The 23,615-nt window shown below is 37.6% G+C and overlaps 1 protein-coding gene across 1 annotated transcript; it reads left to right on the top strand.

Moving 5' to 3' along the window:
* Positions 1-7,215: 7,215 nt before the first annotated feature.
* LOC115682315 (transcription factor WER-like) lies at positions 7,216-9,364 on the top strand. Its single transcript, XM_030606501.2, has 3 exons — positions 7,216-7,348; positions 7,987-8,116; positions 8,893-9,364. The coding sequence occupies exons 1-3, from the start codon at positions 7,216-7,218 to the stop codon at positions 9,362-9,364; spliced, it is 735 nt and encodes a 244-aa protein (XP_030462361.2).
* Positions 9,365-23,615: the final 14,251 nt, after the last annotated feature.

Here is a 23,615-nt window from a genome sequence, read left to right as displayed (position 1 = left end):
ACCCGCATTCGCTTTTACCGTTTCCTAACTAGCAAGCTGAAAACCCTTTTTCTTTTTTTACTTATATCACCCATTCTAATGTATATAATAAGTGACAGAATCATGTACTTTCGTATTAAAAGCCAATGATTTTGCTAAATCTGGCTCAACGTTATGAGCGGACAGCGCCTATTTCATCGGGCCTAGCTTAGATTCTGTTTAACTTAATACATTGGTCCATAATCCTAAATGGAGCCTACGATCGTCAAAGGACAGAACAATATTTGTTTATTACCACAGATTAATGAGATTTAAACAACGCACTCTGAAACGGGCCGGCAACGACATCCGTGTTCCGTTACGACCGATACCTATTGTTGTAACAAAAACACTCGAAACCTTTCAAAATATCCAAACACCGAGACATCATATATGTAATTTTTCGAAAATTTCCGCATTTAAAGTAATTTTTGTTTTCAGCTTGAAAATTTAGAAGTAGAGCCACAAAGGCAACACAGAAGTAGGTGAATAACAACACCCCAAATAGCCCCGCCTCCATGATGCAAAACTCAATTTTTGCTAAACTTTCATCGAAGGTCACTGAATCTCTCTTTCAATTCAACAAAAAGGTTTCAAATTTCGGCCACATCAAATTCCAACTTGCTAGACCGGATTGCAAACGAAATTGAAGCCGAGCTGCAATTCTAGTATTCTACCAGTCCACTCGAAAGTGATGGTATACGAAGTCAAGGATGATGTGAAGAAATTTCTCCAAGATTAAAAATAGCTTAAACAATAAAGAAATATTCAGCCGCAAGGGTTAGGACAATAACAGAAAATGGGAACTCGCACGAAAAAGAATGTTGGATTCACCTGTCTGGTCTTCGATTTCCTTCGGAAAAGAACAAAAATTAAAAGAGAATTTCCACACAAATAGGGTCCAGTTTGACCTAAACCTAGTATTTGCACCGACCAACATTTGATAGTCAAAGTCTAGCAATCAAGCCGCCACATTAGTGTGGCAAGACCTGAGGGTACTACATTAACGAAATATTGAAATTATCAAGGTACAAATTTCCTGCATTTCCCATATTTGTTGCCTAATTTTCAATTTCTAGATAAGATCAGAGAAATTGGCTAAGAATTAGAATAGGCATAACCATCGAGAAGTCTTGTTTCTCGTTCTTATTTAATTTAATTTTTATTTTATTTTTTGAGAGAGGGAATATGAATTGACCTGAGTGGAAATTTTACCACGGGTCAAAAATGGGGCAAAAAAATAAAAATAAAAAATAAAGAGTGGGACGTGATGCACGAGTCATGATTATTAAGACATGCATGGAAAGTTGAAATAGTCAGGTCAATTTAGGATGGTCAACACAGTCCAGATGACGTTAAAGTGTGTGAAAATTGCCCTTCTTCAGTCAAATGCCAAGACCCGCGCTCTTTGAAAAAAATTTAATGCGAGCCTTATTATGTGAACGGGGAATTTTTGGTCATGTAATAAGGTGGAATCGAATGTCAAATGATAGGCCATAGTTTACTCGATCTCGACTTTGCTTAAAATAATTAAGTTGACTTGAAGAAAAACCCCCTCTTGCATAATTATAAAGAAAGTCCCCTTTGCCTAGGATTTGGGACCAAAATGACTGGTGCAGGCACATCTAGTGCGTGCATGAAGACACGCATCCAGGTGCTTTCCATTACGTCTTTCGCGACGCACTCCTGACATCGCGGTTCATTTCTTTAACGAAGGCAATGCGTTATTCTTCGAGGTGAATACCATGTATTAAACAATACAAACGCTAGATCCGATAGCGAGTTATCAAGATTTGACTTGAGCCCCATGTTTGATTAGTCAATGTTTTCAAACGTTCTTTTCCTCATTGCATGGTGTGCATGGCATAGAGTTGACCTGCGTTTGCCGTGGAAGACGGACCAAGTCATGTTATTTTATTTCTCTAGGACATTAATGGGGGGTTAGTATGCTCACATGAAAAGCATCTTTTGGAGTGACGGGCTTTTTGTTATGGACGCGCAACGAGGGCTCTAATTGTTTCTGCAAAGACAGGTCTCCATCACCGTCTGTCTCTCGCCTTCCGATTCCTCGAGAGGTTGTTCTCAAGGGCTAAATTAATCTAATCATCTAGAACTCTAAGAACTTTAGCCCAATGGCGATGGATTTGAATGGGGGTGAGCAATGAGCAGCAAGTTGAAATTTCTAATATAATCTTGATGTTGATTAGAACCCATGAATATCTTTTCTGGGAATGTTTCAACGGACAATGAAATCTTAAAGGCAACGCAAGTCTGAAAAGAATAAAACTTAGTCACGTTTTGCAAGACTAGGAAATAGGGCGGGCGGAATGACCGGCGCTAATGATCCTGTCTAGTTGTTTACCGTAAATGGTCTCACACCTATTACAAAATATTCGGTCCGAGTTATAGCTCTTCCACATCATCCGCACCCGAAGATTCAAGCTCGGGGAGCCCATCACTGTAACCCCACTAATATGATAGGAGTGGGGAAGTTTCTCCGCACAATATATGATTCAACTAGTTTAACGCAATTTGAGCTGTTTAGGGTGCTTACCGTTGCACATTTGTTACAGAATGTTAGGTTTAAGTCATAACTACTCCGCATCACCGACACCACCGAGGTTGGTGAGCTCGTCAACATGGCCCTTCCAAGATGCTAGCAGTGGGGTCTCTTCGTACAAGGTATGTTTCAAGGCCCGCTCACAACATGAATCAAACTCATGGCCTTGTGAAAGATAAATGACCCAATAGGCCATTGTCTTGGCGGTTGGTGAACTTGATTAGGTGCGAATACCACAAGTGTTGTGTATATACACTAGTTCCATCGTGAATAAAGAATTTGTGAGATACAAGAAATGAGCCTGGCGTTCTCCTAGAGGATATTCCCTTTAATCAAAAGGAAAAATTCATTTTGCAAGTAACATTAGTAACACTAAGCTTACCGTATAAAATCGATCTAGGAGGACCGACTCTAAATTCAAACCTAGGAAGCATGGACATTTTCCGGGGGGCTTCCGTGTCGTGTCGGACACCGACACTCGTCCAACACTCTTTTTATTATTATTTATTTATTTATGAATTTAAATTAAATTAATTTGATTGAAATAATCATAAAAATGATTATTTATTATATATAAATATAAATTAAATATATAACATGTCCCAACGTATTGAATTTTTCTATTTTTTTGATAAATAACGTGTCATGTCGCGTGTCGATTTTACTTATGTTCAAACTTAACCTCGAAGCTCCGACTCATCCGCCCGTGTCCAAGCAAAGGTGAACGGTCCGTCTTTTACCATGCGAAATCGCTTTCTAATCATCCAAAAGCGCTTTTTGACTGTTTCTTCCACACGGACACGTGCATGGAAATTCAAAACAAGGGAGAAAAAAGATCGCACTAAATTAATCCTGGACAGCGGACATCCTGGCCCCAAAACCTAGAAAAACGAAAAGAAAAGAACCATACTTAATGCACATTAACAGACCCCGACGTGTCGGAAGCGGGATCGAATTTTCCGGCAATCGTTCGTATTGCTTCCATCATCACTTTCCTCTGCCCTGGGGACCTCGAAAAGGATGATACCCAAGACTTCCGCGAATGTGAATGCACGAACCTTCGAAACTTTTGGCCTCTCTCTCTCTCGATCTCGAGGAGTTTGATCTTGAAATTCTTGTCTCTTGCAATAACGTTGATGGGTTCCTGGAGAAGTATGCGCCTTTTTGACGGGTGATGCCCGTGCCCGACCTGGACGGTGTCAAACGACACGGATGCTCCCATTGGGTTTTCATTCATGAACTCCCCCGTTGAAATTACAAATCGAGTCCGGTCAACAATGGCCTTAGTTTTTCACCTGTGCAACGCCGGTGGCTTCGACTATTTTCGAGTGATGTCCTCTTTTCCACACGCGTTTTGTCGCTGTGGTTGCTGTACAAAGACGAACGAAGCTGAAGATCCAAGTCTGGTCCAATCGTCAGATGAACCACCCAGTATTTTATTTTCCTTGGGGTTGTAATTGAAAGCAGTCAATACTTGTTTATAGGTAATATTAGCTGTTATAGACATGGTTTTTAGAGAGGATTTGTTTATATTTTCCCCCTTCTTTGCACATAGCCTCCATGGATACATGGACCGACCACCATGTTGTAAGTTGGTCCGTGTTCATCAAAAAGAAGTGTAGCGATAACCGTTCTTATTTTGAGTAAAGGAGGGTGCAGGAAATATGATCAATTGGCTATTGAAGTGTGATCGATGATCTCGTGGACCCGTTGACTCATGACGAGCATGCATAGGGACAACTAAGAAGACTCAAATCTAATTCGTCCTGGCTTTTAGTATACATACGTCGCGTCATTTTGGTAGAGCAATGACATAACATGAAGAGAGGAGTACGCTCTTTAACTTCCACTCCTCCAGATAGGGCTTGATAGAAGAGTCTTATCCGGAGTCAATCAACTTGCATTGGAAGAAAAATTTAGGAGATAGCTAGCAAACGCCCGGATTCTCTATATCTATGAAAAGAAATATATCATATAAATTCATTTTATGGGAAAAGTGTTAGAAAAAATCTAAACATATTTCATTTGTGCTAATTTAGTCCTAAATCTTTTTTTGATACCAATTTAGTCCTAAACCTTTTGCTATAATGCCAATTCAGTCCTTCCAGCTAATTTTGGCTGGATATTGCTAATGTAGATGCCGGATGGCTGACGTGACACCGCCTGTGCTAACGTGGACAATTTTTAATAATATTTTTTGACTTTATAAATTATTTTTTATGATCTATTCTTTTTTTCTTTTCTTTATTTTATTTTTTCCCTTTCTTCTACTTTTTTCCGGTGATTGGCCGCAAGCGATGGCCGGCCGGGCTAGCTTCGCCTGGGCGAGGTCGCCGTCGGCTGACCCTCACCTGTGGCGAGTGACAACAACGTCGCTAGGCGAGGCTAGCTCGGCCGGCCATCGCCTGTGGCCGATGGCCGGTCACCGGCAAAAAGGTAGAAGAAATTTAAAAAAAATTAGAAAATTGAAAAAAATATTAAAATATTATTAAAAATTGTCCACATCATCGCCGGCAGTGCCACATATGGCCGACATCTACGTCAGCAATATCCGACCAAAATTAGCTGGAAAGACTGAATTGACACTATGTCAAAAAATTTATCACTAAATTGGTACAAAAAAAAGGGTTTCGGACTAAATTGGCATTAATGTAATATGTTTAGGACTTTTCAGACACTTTTTCCTTCTTTCTATACTTGTGCATTTGTATAAGATCTAATATGTTAATCATTGTTTTTTGATATGAAGTTGACTTAGTCTATCAGACCACACAATATAGCTTCTCGTGTTTGTGTATCTCTACATAACTACCATCGAATTGTATAATTTCTTGTTTGTCTACGGGCTTCACAATGCTATCTTGCTTCAAGAATTTGCGAGAAGGCACACAAATTGATTATGCACCATACCACTGTGTATTTTTTTGCCCTATCATAGTCTTCAAAGTTTGTACTTATGTATATGAAGTGAGCTTGTAATTGAATACCCTTTTAACATCACGTTTCAGAATATACTCTACGCCTTACATGTGCAGCACCTAGTCAGCGTACTTGGCGCAGGATTTATAGAAGGGATAACGACACGAACAGTCTCTGAACTTTGGCTCAATGTGTAATTTGATCCATGAACTTTTAATTTGTTCAATGTAGTCCATGAACTTTAGCCTAATGTTCAATGCGGTCCCTGAACTTTTGGTATATGTTCAATTTAGTTCCTGAACTATATGAAAATATACAATATAGTATCTGAATTTGAATTAATGGAAGAACTACATTGAACATTTTTATAAAGTTCAGGGATTATATTGAACATATATCAAAAGTTCAGGGACCATATTGAACATTAGGTTAAAGTTCATGGACTACATTGAATAAATTAAAAGTTCAGGGATCAAATTACACATTGAATCAAAGTTCAGGGACCGTTTGTGTCATTTTCCCTTTATATAATATTACCACACACAAGTTACAATTTCAACTTGAACAAGTTGATAAGGTAGATGCTTATACCATCGTGAGTCCCATGCATGGCCTAACTTGAAGGCATAAAGATAATCGTTTGATTCTCTCTCACTGCTGGAACCGAATCCTCATCTGGGGTAGACAAGGCAAATACTTTAATAGTTCCCTTGTTTTTAATGCCAAGTGTTTGCTTAAAAAATTTGTCAGACCCATAAAAAAGGAAGCAGCTCTACAATTATTAAATTTAAAAGTGAAAAAAACATAAAGTAAGGATGGCTATCTTACCAAGAAAAGACAAGCCCGACGCTGTACTAGTCGTGTGGAACACGTTTAGGAGGAGAATACCAAAAAAGTCCAAAATATATTATAATTGTACCAATTTAATCATAAATTTTTTTTTTACTAATTGAGTCCTAAATATTTTGTATTTGTACCAATTTAGTTCATCAAACTAATTTTGATTGGAAATCGCTGACATGGACACTGGCCGTCCTATGTGGCGCTGTCGGCACTGACATAGACATTTCTAAATAATTTTTTTTAATAATATTGTAATAATTATTTCAATTATTTATTTATTTTCATTTTCCTTTTTTCTTTCTCTTTCTTTTCTTTTCATCTTCCTCTAGCCAGTCACCGAGGTCCGTCGAGGTCGACCTTGTCAGCCATTGGCCTCGCCCAGCGACGGCGAGGTTGACCCTCACCGGCTAGCTAGAGGAAAAAGAAAAGAAAAGAAAGAGAAAGAAAAAAGGAAAATGAAAATAAATAAATAATTGAAATAATTATTACAATATTATTTAAAAATATCCACGTCAGTGCCAGTCGTGCCACGTAGGATAGCTGTCGTCCATGTCAGTGATTTCTGGCCAAAATTGGCCGGATGAACTGAATTGGCACAAATCTAAAAAGTTTAAGACTCAATTGGTAAATAAAAAAGTTTTATGACTGAATTAGCACAAGTACAATAGATTTAGGACTTTTTTGATAATTTTCCTCACGTCTAACGTCTTTCTCGGAGTCAAGAAAAGGTTTCTATAAATACCGCCCGACTTCAAACCCTTTCGACGCTTAAAAAGGTAGAAAAATTATTCTTCCTAGTACAGAGAGAGAGAGAGAGAGAGAGAGAGAGAGAGAGAGAGAGAGAGAGAGAGAGAGAGAGAGAGAGAGAGAGAGAGATGGCAAGGACACCAGGGCGAGACAAGAATGGGATGAAGAAAGGAACATGGACTCTTGAGGAAGACAAGAAGCTGAGGGCCTACGTGAGCCAATATGGCAACTGGAATTGGCACAAACTCCCCAAGTATGCAGGTAGAATTATCTATAATCGTTCGATATGTTTTCAAATCATCAAGTGTCGTTTTAAGTAACATGTGCACAGGAATGAAATTTGTGATCTTATGGATCTTCTTCTCAGAACCAGTTGAAGGTTTTCCAGCTCCTCTTTCTCGAAGAAAAGAAAAAAAAACAAGAACCTGGAAACCTTGAAATAAGCTCTTTCTACTTGCCAAGCTGTAGAATTTCCTTTTTTATCTGTAAATGGAGAAATTACAATTCTCGCTACTAAATCGATAGTCTTCTATAATTTTTAAGGTTCAAGGGAGAAAAGTGATAATTTCTAATCTTCAAGTGCTTCTTTAGGTTTTAAGGTTAACGCAAAATCTCTTGAATAATTTCTTTTTTCCCTCCTTAGAAGTAGGAGAAGAAGTACCATTTCTATTTTGGATTCAAGCTTATATGCTCACAGTCTTATTATAGCGAAAAGAAGGCAAAAGTATCCGCAGATCTCCTTTCTCTCTATTCTCGCGATTGATACAATAGCCGTGGCAAAGAGAAGCTCTACAAAAAGAGGATGAAGTTATAAATAAGTTGAGTTCTTACTCTTAATTACATATGCATGTTGTAGCAGCTTATAGTTTAGATTCTTTCTTTCCCCTACAAATTTGCAGGGTTATCAAGATGTGGAAAAAGTTGTAGACTCAGATGGATGAATTACCTAAGGCCAGATATCAAGAGAGGGAATTATACCAAGGAAGAAGAAGGAATCATCACCAGACTCCAAGGATTGCTCGGGAACAAGTAAGTTATATCTTCTAGCATGCTAGCTACTCTAAAACAAAACCCAACTTGAAACAAAGAAAACTTCACATGAATAATGTAATATGTACTTGAAAAAAGAAGATTAATGTCATATACTTCCCTGCGAGTGTGTGAAGTTCCTCTAGGGAGAAAGGCTTCATTAATAAAACAAACAGCTTCTTCATTATCTATCCGGAGCTCATTGTTTTCTTGATGCATGCGAGAAGGGCCTTGATGTGAGAACATAAGATGATAACACAATATTTACCGATGGTGGAACAAAAAAGGAAGGAAAAACCCAACCGAGTATTATCCTTGTCAGAATTTCCCGAGTTTCTCGTTTTTGGGACAGAGAAATGAGTTGATGAAACCTAAAAAGCGCGATGCAATACTAATTGGAAGAAGCATAAATTCTTTAACAAGCTGAAGAACATGGAGTTAGGATTCTCCTTCTTCTGAGTTAATTGTGGAATGCTTCGATTGTCATACAAAATATTCCTAAAGCGCAATTAGGATAGCAAAGCATATGAGATCATGTATCATCTGTTGTCTCCACTTTTCAAATAGACATGAGTCATGATCACGAAAAAGAGAGAGAATGATACCTGACCACATAAATTTCCTACTCCGGTCTTTGCAAATTTTCTGATTGACTAGCATTCGCGAATTGATCTGGGTTGAAGAAAATGCAATTACATTTCCTGAGAAAACAATAACACATTTCAACCAGGAAGAGGAGTATCTAATGTTCTATTTGTACATACAATAATCTACAGATGGTCAGCTATTGCATCTCAGTTACCAGGAAGAACAGACAATGAAGTCAAGAATTACTGGCACACCAACTTGAAGAAGCGCTCGAGTCAAAATACATCATCATCAGCATCAGCATCTCCGCAAGAAGCAACCATCTCAGAAAATCATTCATGTGAACATGAAGTTGGACCTAAGAATATATCCGAGACGACTCCAAACAATATCCTCGACCTTCCTATAAATTGCCCTGCGACTCATCAGATCGTAGAAGGGTTTGCGTCCCTCCATTTGTCTTCGAGCTTGAGCAAGACTTCACTATCCATGTGCACGGAAGTTGCGGACTTCTCAAACACAGAGTACGAAGCATCTCGCACCACATATATTGCAGAGTCTAGCGGGAGGTTCTGGACTGAACCATTTATCACCGACAACAATTTCGAATCCTGGTTTTTGCAGGATGAATGGTTATTTTCCCATGATTTTTTCTATTAATTGAGAAAATTGGTCTGTTTAGACTGCTGAGTCACCTTATGTGCCTATAAAGAACAGCTAATAAGTTCTCCGTAGGTTTGTTATTTCTATCAGTGTATTAACCTTTCTGTGAGGTGAATATATATATATATATATATATCTATATTGGCTTGAATAATCATCTGGAAATGTGAATTATAACCAATATATGCCCGTTTGGATGATTGTGTCTTAGCTAGAGGCAGTTAATAACTCATTCTGCAAACTATGCAAATCATCTTCTATCGGAAAAAATCTCAGTTCATAGGTATCACAGGTTGTGAAGGTAGCAATAATAAGTTGCGTTGGGGAATCGTCGCACCATTTGAACTTGTTGAGGTGACATGAAAGCGAGAACTTAGCCAGAATTCAGATAACAAACTAAAATCACACGGGAATGGTTTTCATGCTCAAGCAAGATATAATAAAAGACGTTCAAAGTTCACATATTTTAGATATAGATCAAGGAGTCTGGAAAGCAAACTGACCATGATCTTCCTGGAGAATGAGAATTCATTAAACTAGTAAAACATATAACAGCAATCAAATGACAGTAAAGAATTTTCAAAGGGTTGTTCTTGAAATCTCTTGGAAACGACAGGAAGTCTTTCATTGATATTCTATTGAGAATGATCATACATATAGTTCCTCCCAGATTGCATACTGGCAATATCTTAAGTAATACATCTAATTTACAGAAATCCATATAGATACATTTAAGCCACCCTCTCTTCCCGAGCCTTGCACAACAGAACTACAAAGATCCTCAACTTTTTTGCACTACATAACCGTGTCAGCATATAATGGTATTAAAAAGATTTCTGGAACTTAGAAGGTAGATAATTTTACTTACTTCCCAATAAAACAGCTCAAACATGTTGTCATGACTCGTAATAGTATGTAATAAAACCTTCGACCCATGGCTTTAGCCTCGAGAAGTTTCTTTTACATAAGCTTAGGATACGTTTGTTTTACAAAAAATTCAAGATTGAAAAACAGATTCCAAAAAATGATTACTTATATCCCTTACAAAAATGAATGAATGCAAAATATTTTCATCACCCGCGAAAATACTTAGGAATAAATTGTTGTCAACGATGAAACATTTTCCGTTGATTAATATTTTAAAGCGATATAACCAATTATTTTAAAATCGAGTTTTCTGTGAAACAAACACACGCCTTAATCTATTTGGACCACACATTCAATTGCTATGATCATGTTGGTAGACATAGGCTGAGTCCACATAATATTTTCCTTCGGCTTCCAAACCGGATGTAAGAATTGGTTTGATTGAAATTTACGACCTATATTTATTGCGGACTTAACAATGATCATTTTGTGTTTTTGTATTCGATAATTAATAATCTCATTACTGGGAAAGAGTGTGGCGAATAGCAACTAATTTATGCTAGAAGACTGGAAAACGGCAGGTTCTGGAAATGGATTGCTCGAGTACCTAATCTGATGTATTACTGTAGATAAAATATTAGGTCAACGGAGACTAGCTACTAATATTCAATCATAAGTTCCGTTTGTTTCACGAAAAATAAATAATTTTAAAAAATATTTTTCTAAAAATGATAGATTGTATCACTTACAAAAATAAACAAACGAAAAATATTTTCATTATTCACGAAAATATATAGATATAAATTGTTGTCGATAATGAAGATATTCTACATTGACTAATTATTTCAAACGATTAAATAATTATTTTTAAGAAAATATTTTATAAATCATTTATTTTCGACGAAATAAATAGAGCCATAGCGGAGAATGAAAATTCTATCATAACCCAAAGTGTATCATTCATTAACGTGGACGTGACGGGGGACTTGTGCATACTTTCGTGCACTCTTTCTAGAAGGATAGTGCTAGTTTGACCAGGTTTGATTACTACGTTCTTCCGTCATGTTTCGCTAAGACATTGACAAAGACGCCGGAACAGCATCTGGGTATTATTCCTACTGGATTTTGATGACTGATCTACACGCATCTGAAATAAATATTCAGGATCGGATCATAACGTATCTTCTTCTACGTCTTCTACCATGTTTGTCAACTCAATCCTCGTCGATAATAATACATTTTACAGACGAAGTTAGCTACACCAAAATGGATTAGCTAGTGAAAGAAACGAAGCTCGGATTGAGCAAGTGGGACGCCAGTGGTGCCGAGGGACTAGTCTGGCGGTTTTGTTTCGTGGTGAAGAACATGACATTTTCCATCACGGCAACATCGTACAGCTCTGTGGTCCAACAAGAATGAAAATCCGTTCCTATCCAACTCCCACAACTGAGTGAGACATATCGAGTTAGATTCTAGGACGAAACCCATTTGATTTTGGATCAATCATCGTTCAATAAGTCAGTCACATGAACATGATGAAGCTTTCTCCTTCACTTATGGCGCAACACTTCTAATAAAGGAGGAAAAATAAGGGCTATATTTTCATCTATCCTTTAACAAAGGACTTTTTCCATACGTTTGTTAGTTCTATCGATTTAGTAACCTTTCTATGTGGTGAATATATATCTATATTGGCTTGAATAATCATCTAGAAAATGTGAATTATAACCAATATATGCCCGTTTGGATGATTGTGTCTTAGCTAGAAGCAGTTAATAACTCATTCTGCATACTAAGTAAATCATCTTCTATCAGAAAAAATCTCAGTTCATAGGTACTGCAGGTTGTGAAGGTAGCAATAATAAGTTGCGTTGGGGAATTGTCTCTCCATTCGAACTTGTTGAGGTGAAAGCGAGACCTTAGCCAGAATAATTCTTGAACATGACCCACTCTTTTAAAAGGTTACTCACAATCTCACACATTATTTAGTATTTATATAGGGCTTAAATTCTCTTTTTTTTTGTATTTTGACCATACTATCCCTTGTGGGATCCACCATTGATGTCTCATGACAGTGAAGGCAGTTTTATATCTGTCCTTTTCATTGATTTGTATTTGCCAAAATCCTGATTTCATATCAAATTTATAAAATAATTTTGAATTGTGTAATCTATTCAATAAGTCTTTTTTATTAGGAATTGGATATCTTATCCATTTCAGAGCTGTATTTAAAGGTTTATAGTTGATTACCGATATTGGAACTCCTCTTTCTAATTTAGTATTTTTGTTTACATAGAAAACAGAGCAACTCCAAGGTGATTGGCCCTTTCTAATGAGATTTTTATCAAGAAGTTCTTGGATTTCATTTTGACAAAAATTCATGACTTCCTGATTCATTTAGGAAGGTCTTGCCTTGGTCGGGATTTCTTTTTCAAAAAATTAAGATTCATACGGTAAATCAACTATATGATATTTTTTAGACCAAAAAGCATTAGGAAGTGTCGAACATATAGAACTTTTTATGCAAATTTCAAGATTAGCAATTATTTTCTTAATAGTAGAATCAGAAAAATTTTGCTCAATTCTTTTATGCTCAAGGTCTTCTTTTAAATATTGAAGGTGGTTTTCTTATTTTGGATAATACAATTTATTTCAGAAACGGATTGTTCCTGAAGTGTACTTAAGTTCTTGGTTTGTGGTTTGCTTATAATATTAAAAATTATTTTCCTTTTTTAAAAATTTGGTCTCGATACCATCATTAGTAATTTTAAAAGGTTGTATAAGTCCTATAAAAGGAGTCCCTATAAGTCCCTAAAATGATAATTTGAAAAGGTTGTATAAGTCCTATAAAAGGAATGAAGTTTTATAAGAAGTATTATCTTTTATTATTTCGGCTTCTGGAATCTTATAATTAATATGTAATTTTGCGACGACCTTTTTTGTTCGTCGCTAATTAGCCACGGAAAATAATTCGTAGCAAAATTTTTTTTATTTTCTAAATTGTTAATGTCAAATTTGTCGCAAAATCCGTCGCTAATTAGCCACAGATTTTTTTTTGTCACAAATTTTCTAAATTGGTAATGTCAAATTCATCGATAAATCCGTCGCTAATTACCACGAAAAATAATTCGTCGCAAAATTTTTTTATTTTTTAAATTGGTAATATCGAATTCGTGGCTAAATCCTTCGCAAATTAGCCACCAATAATTTTTCGTCACAAATTAGCCACGAAAAAAAAATTCGTCGCAAACTTTTTTTATTTTTTAAATTGGTAATTGTTTGCCGGCTTTTTTTTTAAATTTGTGGCAAATTTGCCATGAATTTCAAAAAAAGGTATTTATTCTAGTACTATTTGCCATGAAAATAAAGTCTCGCGGCATTTATTCTAATATGTTCTATTTTTGTGGCAAAATTCGTGGCAAATTTGCCACGAATTTTGCCACAAATTTCAAAAAAAGGCATTTATTCTACTATGTTTGATTTTCGTGGTAAAATTCGTGGCAAATTTGCCACGAATTTCAAAAAAATGCATTTATTCTAATATGTTCGACATTCATGGAAAAATTGGTGGCAAATTTGCCACGAATTTTTCCATGAAAATCAAGTTTCCGGCATACCCGGCTTAATTTGATTTTTCATGGCAAATTTGCCACGAATTTCGAACATATTAGAATAACTGCCTTTTTTTGAAATTCGTGGCAAATTTGTCACTAATTTTGCCACGAAAAATCAAGTTTCCGGCTTATCGGCTTAATTTGATTTTTCGTGGCAAAATTCGTGGCAAATTTGCCCCAAATTTTGCCACAAAAATCAAACATAGTAGAATAAATGCCCTTTTTTTAAATTCGTGGCAAATTTGCCACGAATTTTGCTACGAAAATCAAGTTTTGTGCATCCCCGGCTTAATTTGATTTTTCGTCGCAAAATTCGTTGGCAAATTTGCCACGAATTTTACAAAAAATTTCGAACATATTAGGAAAAATGTTTTTTTTTTAAATTCGTGGCAAATTTGCCACAAATTTCGAACATATTAGAATAAATGCCTTTTTTTTATTTTCGTGGCAAAATTCGTGGCAAATTTGCCACGAATTTTGCCACGAAAATCAAGTTTCCTGCATCCCCGGCTTAATTTGATTTTTCGTCGCAAAATTCGTTGGCAAATTTGCCACGAATTTTGCAACGAATTTCGAACATATTAGAAAAAATGCTTTTTTTGAAATTCGTGGCAAAATTCGTGGCAAATTTGCCACGAATTTTGCCACGAAAATCAAGTTTCCGGCATACCCGGCTTAATTTGATTTTTCGTGGCAAATTTGCCCCGAATTTTGCCATGAATTTCGAACATATTAGAATAAATGTCGCGTTTTTTTTAAATTTGTGGCAAATTTAGTGGCAAATTTGCCACAAATTTCAAAAAAAAGGCATTTATTCTAATATGTACGAAATTCGTGGCAAATTTGCCACAAATTTTGCCACGAAAAATCAAGTTTCTGGCATACCGGCTTAATTTGATTTTTCATGGTAAAATTCATGGCAAATTTGCCACGAATTTTGCAACGAATTTCGAACATATTAGAATAAATGCCTTTTTTGAAATTCGTGGCAAATTTGCCACGAAAATCAAACATAGTAGAATAAATTCCTTTTTTTGAAATTCGTTGCAAAATTCGTGGCAAATTGCCACGAATTTTGCAACGAATTTCGAACATATTAGAATAAATGCTTTTTTGGAAATTCGTGGCAAAATTCGTGGCAAATTTGCCACGAATTTCGAACATATTAGAATAAATGCTTTTTTTGAAATTCGTGGCAAATTTGCCACGAATTTCGAACATATTAGAATAAATGCTTTTTTTAAAATTCGTGGCAATTTTGCCACGAATTTTGCCACGAAAATCAAACATAGTAGAATAAAGGCCCTTTTTTAAAATTCGTGGCAAATTTGCCACAAATTTTGCAATGAATTTCGAACATATTATGTTGACACCTATTTTTAATATCCCCAAAAATTAATTACACAAAATTTAGGAGTTAATTTCCTTTAATTCCTAAAACAAAAATATTTCAATTTAAATGCATTGCATATAGAAATTAGGCACATTTTGCATTTATAGGGTCTATTAGAGAAGATTAATTAAAAAAAAAAAAATTCGAGTCGGGCCGGGTCGGAGCTGGGCTGACCCGACCCATTTCTTTTTTCCTTTTTCCCCCGGGCCCGGCCCCTTTTTCTTTTCTTTTTTCCCTTCGCGCGGGCCCGGCCCGCTTTCCTTTTCTTTTCTTCTTTTCCCCCCGCAGCTGGGCCTGGCTCGGCCCAGCCCTTCTTCCTTCCTTCCTTCCCCCTGCGCCGGTCGCTCTCTCCTCCCCTGTTCTCCCCTGTGCGCGACCGAAGCGTGATGCTCGGCGGCGCCGCTCCTCATCGTCGTCATCCGGTCAGAGGAGGCCCAGGCGAGCACGCCACAGGGACTGGCCATTAAGGCCAGTCCCGTCTTCCCCATTTCCCGGGCTCTCTCTCCCTCTACGCCCGAGTCTCTGCACACCGGCCCCCCTCACGCTCTACTCTGCACTTGCCCAGGCTGCCATGGCCGCGAAAGTCGCGGGGCAGGTAGGCCGGTGCAGGGCGTCGTCATTGCAGACGTGACGAAGCCGGGGGACGCCGTCGTTCGCTTATAAAAACGAGAGAGAGAGAGAGAGAGAGAGAGAGAGAGAGAGAGAGAGAGAGAGAGAGAGAGAGAGAGAGAGAGAGAGAGAGAGAGAGAGAGAGAGAGAGAGCCACGGTCGGCCGTTTTGAGATATAGAGAGAAACGGGAGAGAAAGAGAGAGGCGGAGCGAAACAGAAGAAACTGAGAGCTCTTCCGGCGGCCACCGCGCCTCAGCCATCCATCCCCGTCGCCGAGCCGACGGCGGCGACACAGAGAGAGAGAGAGAGAGTCTCGGTCGGCCATTTTCATTGAGAAACAGAGGAGAGAGAGACTGAGAGAGACAAGAGAGAGAATAGAGAGAGAGAGAGGGAGCAAACCGAGGCCACGCCGTAGCAGGAAGGACAACCAGCAATATCGCCGTCGCCCACGGAATAGCCAGAAAGCTGCCTCGACGAGCCATCACCGGTGAGCTTTCCCCCGGCCGAGACTCCCTGTCCTGCTCTGTTTTTTGACACGGTCGAGCCGGGATTCACGCCGGCCGTGTCGCGTGATTCCCGGTCCATGCCATCGCCGGTCCCAATCCCTAGTCTCAGTTGAGAACCAGCCGTAGCCGCCGGAACCGACCGGTTCGTCGGAGGAGGGCAAAACACCTCAGTTTTTTGGCACACGCGTCAACTGTTTGACGAAATGCCTCAGTGAGGCTGGTTTCGTTTTGGTCGCCGGCCGGCGAACAGGTGGCCGGACGGTGAGTCCAGGTAAGTGGTGAAGCTCGGCGTTCAACCAGGAAGCAGGTTTGGGGGGCGGTACCGGTCTGGGTCGGCCGGCGGACGGCCATTTTTGGCTCCGCCGGCGCCTCCCCGCGGGTCTGTATGTTCGGGTCGGATTCGACCCGAATCAACAGATCCGACCCAGGTCAACGCCCGGGTCGGATCCGTTGACTCGGGTCGGTTCCGACCGACCCAGATTAACAGATCCGACCCGGGTCAACGCCCGGGTCGGATCCGTTGACCCGGGTCGGTTCCGACCGTTTCAGATCCGAACCGACCCGGTTAATATTATATTTTTATTTTATTTTAAAAAAAAAATTTAAAAAAAAATTAAAATTTTTTTTTTCTTCTGTATTATTATTATTTTGTTATTTTATTTTTCGAAAAAATTTTTTTTTTAAAAAAATCTTTTTTTTTATTATGTTATATCTAAGTGTTTAATTTATCGTAGTATTATTATGCATATTTTTGTCTTGTTTAAATTAGACAAGCCCGAGAATTGCGCGGTAATATTTTACATGTTAGTTTTTATTATCGCTGTATTATTATGCATGTTTTTAATACAATCGCATGAGTTGTTGTGTTTTGAATGTCATCTGACTTAGTTAAGGTTAGAACCTTAGGCTGCATGAATTGTTATGTTCCTGACTGCTAATCGTTTCTGATTATGCACTCACTTGATCACCTCACATGTTAGGAGAAAGGTCCTAAAATCAATCCAAACTGCCTGATAAATGTTTTAAAAAATGAACAGGGTAAAAAGGTACCGAAAGGGCATTAGTTATCCAACTAGTGTAACCAAGTCCCCGAATTCAGTTAATCTCTGGTTCGCAGGAATAGGGTGATTCTCCCATCACTCTATTTGGGTTTCTAATTGACCCACCCCAAATTGATTAGCGGCGACTCCTTGATATAAACCACTTGCATGTTAAAAACTTAAACCCTAAGTCGCGATATGGTATGGGCTTGGGAGAGCCCGAGTTAAGTCCCGAACCTAGACTTAGCACGTACCAGGCGAGCCCCCCTTTTTTGCATGTTCGATAAAAGAGGGCTCGGGAGTTCGGTCGCGACATATTAGAATAAATGCTTTTTTTGAAATTCGTGGCAAAATTAGTGGCAAATTTACACGAATAATTTTTCGTCGCAAATTTGCCGCGAATAATTTTTTCGTCGCAAATTTGCCATGAAAAATTTTTCGTTGCTAATTTGCGACGAATTTAGTTTTCGTGGCAAAAGTCGTCGCAAAATTGCGACGAAAAATTTTTCGTGGCTAATTTTCGTGGCAAAATCCTTATTTTTTGTAGTGTCAGTTCTTCGCTTTTGCAAATAGTCTCTCCGTTTTCTATCTTGCAAGCCATTCTCTTCTTTCTGCACCTCCCACTCCTCCTTCTTCCACAAACCCCATCATCCTCTGTTTTCTATCTATGATGTCAACCCCATCATCCTCAATACTTTCATTAGCACCGCCAATCCCCCAATTCCCCCCTGAGATCAAACAACCATAGTAAGCATATCCGACATCATTATTTCCCACAAGTACATTAATGAGAAGCTACAAAAGCGTCCCAAAACTAATGATAAAGAACTTATGGAAACGATAGTAAGAAACTGAACCCAGAGGGAGAAAAAGTTTATAAGATGCAAGGATGCTACATACTATAAAGCAACTTCACAATTAATTCACAAACACCGTTGTGATGCACGCTACGCTCTAAACGCAAAATTGAAACACAAGATCAAGTATTTCCATGACGCAAAACTCAAATTCACTTTTAAGAAAAGATATCAAGAAACACTCAATAGCAATCCGTATGAGCATGATTCGAGACCAATAAAACTAAAAAGGCAAAAAAAAAAAAACAAGCTTTCGCCAGAGCCGTACCTCTAATAGCGAAGGGCGCAGATTGCTTTTTCTTTTTTTTTTGTCGATGCGGATTGTTAAAGTAAGCAGTTCTTTTGGAATTTGCAAATGCAAGAGAGATTTGTGGAAGAAGGAGTGGGAGAGAGAAAATAGAGAGACAATTTGAAAGAGAGGAGAAGTGAGACATCAATGGCAAGGAAAGAAAAAAAAGAAGAAGGAAAGTGGACCCGCAGGGGAAAAAAAGAAAAAAAAAACAGTTGACCAAATAATAGTAAAAAGATGACTTTTATGGGGTGTACCATAAATGGTGGGCCCAACAAGAGATAATATGATCAAAACACAAAAAAATTGAATGTCTAATTTAAAGAAGCAGTGGAAAAGGTGCCACCCTTTTTTTATTGTTAATATTCGAAATAAATGATTAATGAAAATTAACTACCCGACTTGAAAAGTTATCCTATTCAAACTAGGAAATAATCTAGATTAAATCCTAATTCAGTTCGGAAACTTATCTTAATTAAATAGTTATTACCCTAACATGCAAATTAATCTCGAAGATAAGTCTAACTAAATAAATTCTAAACGTGCAAAAGATTTTTTTCATTTATTAAAATTGGCAATTCTATCTACTCAAAATTTCAAACATAGTAAAAATCGTCCAAGATATCCACCAAAATGCAAACAAAAGATTACGATATCCAAAAAAAAATCCGTCGTCCCGAGTCTTAAATTAACGGATATCGCAATCTTAATGAAACACTTACCCAGCTCAAAGAGAAATTTAAAGATAAGCAAAGGGATGACCCGTCATCTCACGGCTCAAATTAGTGATTATATTTAACCTTTTTTAGCCTATAAGATCCAATCAGATAATGCCTAAAACACTCAAGATCACATTAATTCAAATTAGGAAATAAAATATCGAATTCCAGAATGGATTGCAGAGAGCATGCCTCAAGGCCGCCCTCAGTCTCCCCATCACCCTTCCTAGCTCCTCCTCCTCATTGGCGCGAACTACTCCACCTTCGCCAGGCTCATCAAATGCAGAGTGCACAACCTCCTCATGCCTCACCGATATGCGCCACTTTCTGCGAACACCATCCTCTTGCTACTGTAAGACATGTGGCGCAGAACCTTCACTCAGGTGGATCGAGAAGGTACCGTCGTGGGTCATGAGGATCAGTTTAGTTGTCTTCGTCTACACAGGCATGGAAGTCTCCATTTCTCTACCTTTCTATTGTTGTGAGTAATTACATTAGAGAAAACGTAGAGAAGGAAGAAGACAAGGAGAGCAAATATGGGACCCATAATGAAAAAATATGAAATTAATAAAAGAAAAGGCACACGACAAGAAAAAATGTGACAACACTTTCTTAAAACATTGTCAGAGGAGAAATGCTAAAAAGTGAGACCCACAAAGGGCAATATAGTCAGATTATTATATTAATGAGTGTTTTAGCCAGAGAGGGAGTGGAAAAAGCGCGACCCTAAAAAAACACCCAAAAATATCATATGCATGTCATATTGTTTGAATGTTAGGAAATCGCATGTCATGTAAATAAGACTTTATTTCAAGATAGGAGAAAACCCCAAAAATATTTTATTGTTTTGGTGCGTCCAATTTCTTTCTTGCAATTTGCTTGCTTTGTTATTTGAGTGTTAATTTCATTGATTGTGCACTCGCATGATCACCTCATATGTTAGTGGATAGGTTAAAATTGATCTAAGCGGCCTGCAAAATATTTCTGGAAATAAAAGAGAAAAGGCACCGAAATTGCGTTAAAATAATCTAGCGTAATCAAGTCCCCGAATCCATAATCACTGGTTCATAGGGAGTAAAGTAAATCTTACAACACTTTTCTTGGATTTTTAATTGATCCACCAAAAAATAAATCAATGGCAACTCTTAATTGAAATGAGCTAACAATTTAAACCTTAAGTTGCGAATTGGTATGAACTTAGGAGAGCTCGACTTAAGTCTAGACTTAATAATCCATTAGCTAAATTTCTAGGAGGTGCATCCAAGGTAAGGTCGCGACAATGGCCCTTTTACTAAGTGTTCTTTTTTGTTAACCCATTTTGGCCCATTTTGTTGCCAAACAAGTTACCCATTCTCCACGGGGCCATGAAATATGAATTGCAAAATGCCATTTCACCAGCTTTGACGACCACACGAATAATTTTGATCTATAACCAAAGATTTCGATTTATGGGTTGTATCAATGTAGCTTCTTTTAAGAAGTGAAATATAGCAATTTACCCGCATTCACTTTTACCGTTTCCTAACTAGTGAGCTGAAAACCCTTTCTCTATTTTTACTTATATCACCTATTCTATTGTATAAAATAAGTGACAGAATCATGTACTTTCGTTTTAAAAGCCAATGATTTTGCTAAATCAGGCTCAACGTTACGAGCCGACTGTGCCTATTACATGGGGCCACGCTTAGATTCTGTTTAATCTAATACATTGGCCCATAATCCTAAATGGAGCCTACGACGGTCCAAGGACAGAGAAATATTTTTTTATTACCACAGATTAATAAGATTTAAACAACGCACTTTGAAACGGGCCGGCAACGACATCCGTGTTTCGTTACGACTAATACCGATTGTTGTCACAAAAACACTCAAACCTTTCAAAATATCCAAACACGGAGATGTAGAATCATATGTAACTTTTCGAAAATTTTCGTATTTGAAGTGATTTTTGTTTTCAGTTTGAAAATTTATAAGTAGAGCCACAAAGACAAGTTAGAAGTAGGTGAATAACACCACCCAAATAGCCCCGCCTCCATGATGCAAAACTTAATTTTTGCTAAACTTTCATCGAAGGTCACTGAATCTCTTTCAGTTCTGTTGATTGTTTGTTTGTAAAACAAACAAAATAGTACATTTTTCCTTTGTCCCACATAGGAAAGTTTTGAGAATGTGAGCCACTGTATATGTGTGAGTTTCTTCTTCCTTATTAAAGTGAAGATAATGGGGTATAGACTAGACTTCTCAATACCTGCGTGCGGGTGCGCGATTATTAGGCGCACTTAGTGCGCTCGCGGATGATAATTAGCACTAATCCTCGTTTATTATTTTTATTTATTAAATTTCGAATTTATTATTATAAAATAACGATTTTATCCTATTGAATCTGACTGTTCGCAATAGAGTTGCGGTTATTTTTTATTAATTAATTTTGAAATTTATTATTTAGCCTAACGGTTATTAGGCGTTCTTACAACCTTTGGAAGAATTGTGTCCCTTCGGACATAACTACTTCACCTTTAGAAGGTTATATCTTTTCGGACATAACTCCTTCAACATTGAAAGGTTGTATTTGTTCAAAAAAAAATTTCGGAATTTATAAAAATCGAATTAATAAAAATGATTAAAAAATAATAATAATTAAAAATATTATTCTTTTATTTTATTATTATTTTATTCCGAATTTTCATATATTTTTTTCCAACGTGACTTTTGATTTCGTACCAATTCACTATACATCTTTCGATGAAGGGACGCCTTTGTTCGAAAGGATGTGATTAGTGAGTCAGTTTTTATATAGTTGAATATTAAATCTCTTCATTCGGATTTTTAGATACTTTTTTCATTAAGAAAAACTGCAGCCATTCTTTTTAATTATTTTCCTAGAGAGACCCTGGAGATATACCGAAATTGTTATTCCGTATTCTCAATTGAGACTTTGTTGTATCCTGGAGGAAATTTTCCGGTGACTATTAGCAACTTCGTGGGGCAAATAATTCCTTAAAAAAAGTGATATCACGCCTTAAAATCTGACTTCGTTGTTCATCCTGTTTAAAGTTTAAAGTTTCATTTCTTCTACAATTCGGATGAGTTAAAGTCTGACCATTAGCAACTTCGTGGGGCAAATAATTCCTTCAAGAAAGTGATATCACGTCTCAAAGTCTGATTTCGTTGTTCATCCCGTTTGAAGGTAAAGTTTCCTTTCGTTTTCAATTCGGATGAGCATATTTTCCAACAAATTCAACAAAAGGTTTCTTTCAATTTTGGGCCACATCAAATTCCCCAACTTGATAAACCGGATTGAAAACGAAATCGAATCCGAGCTGCAAGTCTAGTGGTCACTTGAAAGTGATGATACATGAAGGCAAAGATGATGTGAAGAAATTTCTCCAAGATTAAAACAGCTTAAATAATAAATAAGAAAAGCAACATTCAAACGCGAGGGTTAGGCCAAAAACTGGAAAATAGGAACTTGCACGAAGAAGAATGTCAGGTTCACCTGTCTGGTCTTCAACTTCCTTCGGAAAAGAACAAAAACAAAAGAGAGTTTCCACAGAAATAGGGTCCAGCTTGACCTAAACTATCATTAGCACCGACCAACATTTCATAGTCAAGTCTAGCTATCAAGCCGCCACAGTAATGTTCCAAGCACTGAGGGGACTACATTAACGAAATATTGAAAATTATCAAGGTACAAAATTCCGTGCATTTCCCGTATTTGTTGCCAAATTTTCAACTTCTAGATAAGATCATGGAAATTGGCTAAGAATTCTAATAGGCATCATCATCGAGAAGTCTTGCTTCTTGTTCCTATTTAATTTTACTTTTTTTTTTATCTTTTGGAGAGGAAATATGAATTGACTCGAGTGGAAATTTTTACCGCAGGGTGGTCAAAAAAATGGGGGAAAAAAGAAAAAAGAAAAAATGAAGAGTACGACATCAGGCGTGAATCATGCCTTATAAAGACATGCATGGAGGAAAGTGGAAATAGGACAGGTCAATTCAGGATAGTCAACAGAGTCCGGACGACGTTAAAGCGCGTGAAATTTACCCATTTTTCATTCAAATGCCAAGACCCACGCTCTCCAGAAATAATAATGTGAGCTTACTATGTGAACGGGGAATTTTTTGTCATGAAATAAAAAGGTGGAGTCGAACGTGAAATTGAATATGTGATAGTTTACTCGAGCTTGACTTGGCTTAAAGTAATTAAGTTGACTTGAAGAGAACCAACTGTGGGCAAAGTTATAAAGAAAGACCTTTTCTGCCCAGGATTTGGGACCAAACGACTGGTGCAGGAGGCATCTAGCGCGTGCATGGAGACATGCAGGTGTTTTCCGTGACCGTTTTTCACGA

The sequence above is a fragment of the Syzygium oleosum genome, unplaced genomic scaffold (assembly GCF_021117445.2).
Source record: "Syzygium oleosum isolate NSW1041296 unplaced genomic scaffold, Sole_v2.1 Sole_v2.23, whole genome shotgun sequence".
In the NCBI taxonomy this organism is placed as follows: Eukaryota; Viridiplantae; Streptophyta; class Magnoliopsida; order Myrtales; family Myrtaceae; genus Syzygium; species Syzygium oleosum.
The sequence above is the reverse complement of the archived record's forward strand: the minus strand, read 5'-3'. Positions and strand labels throughout refer to the sequence as shown.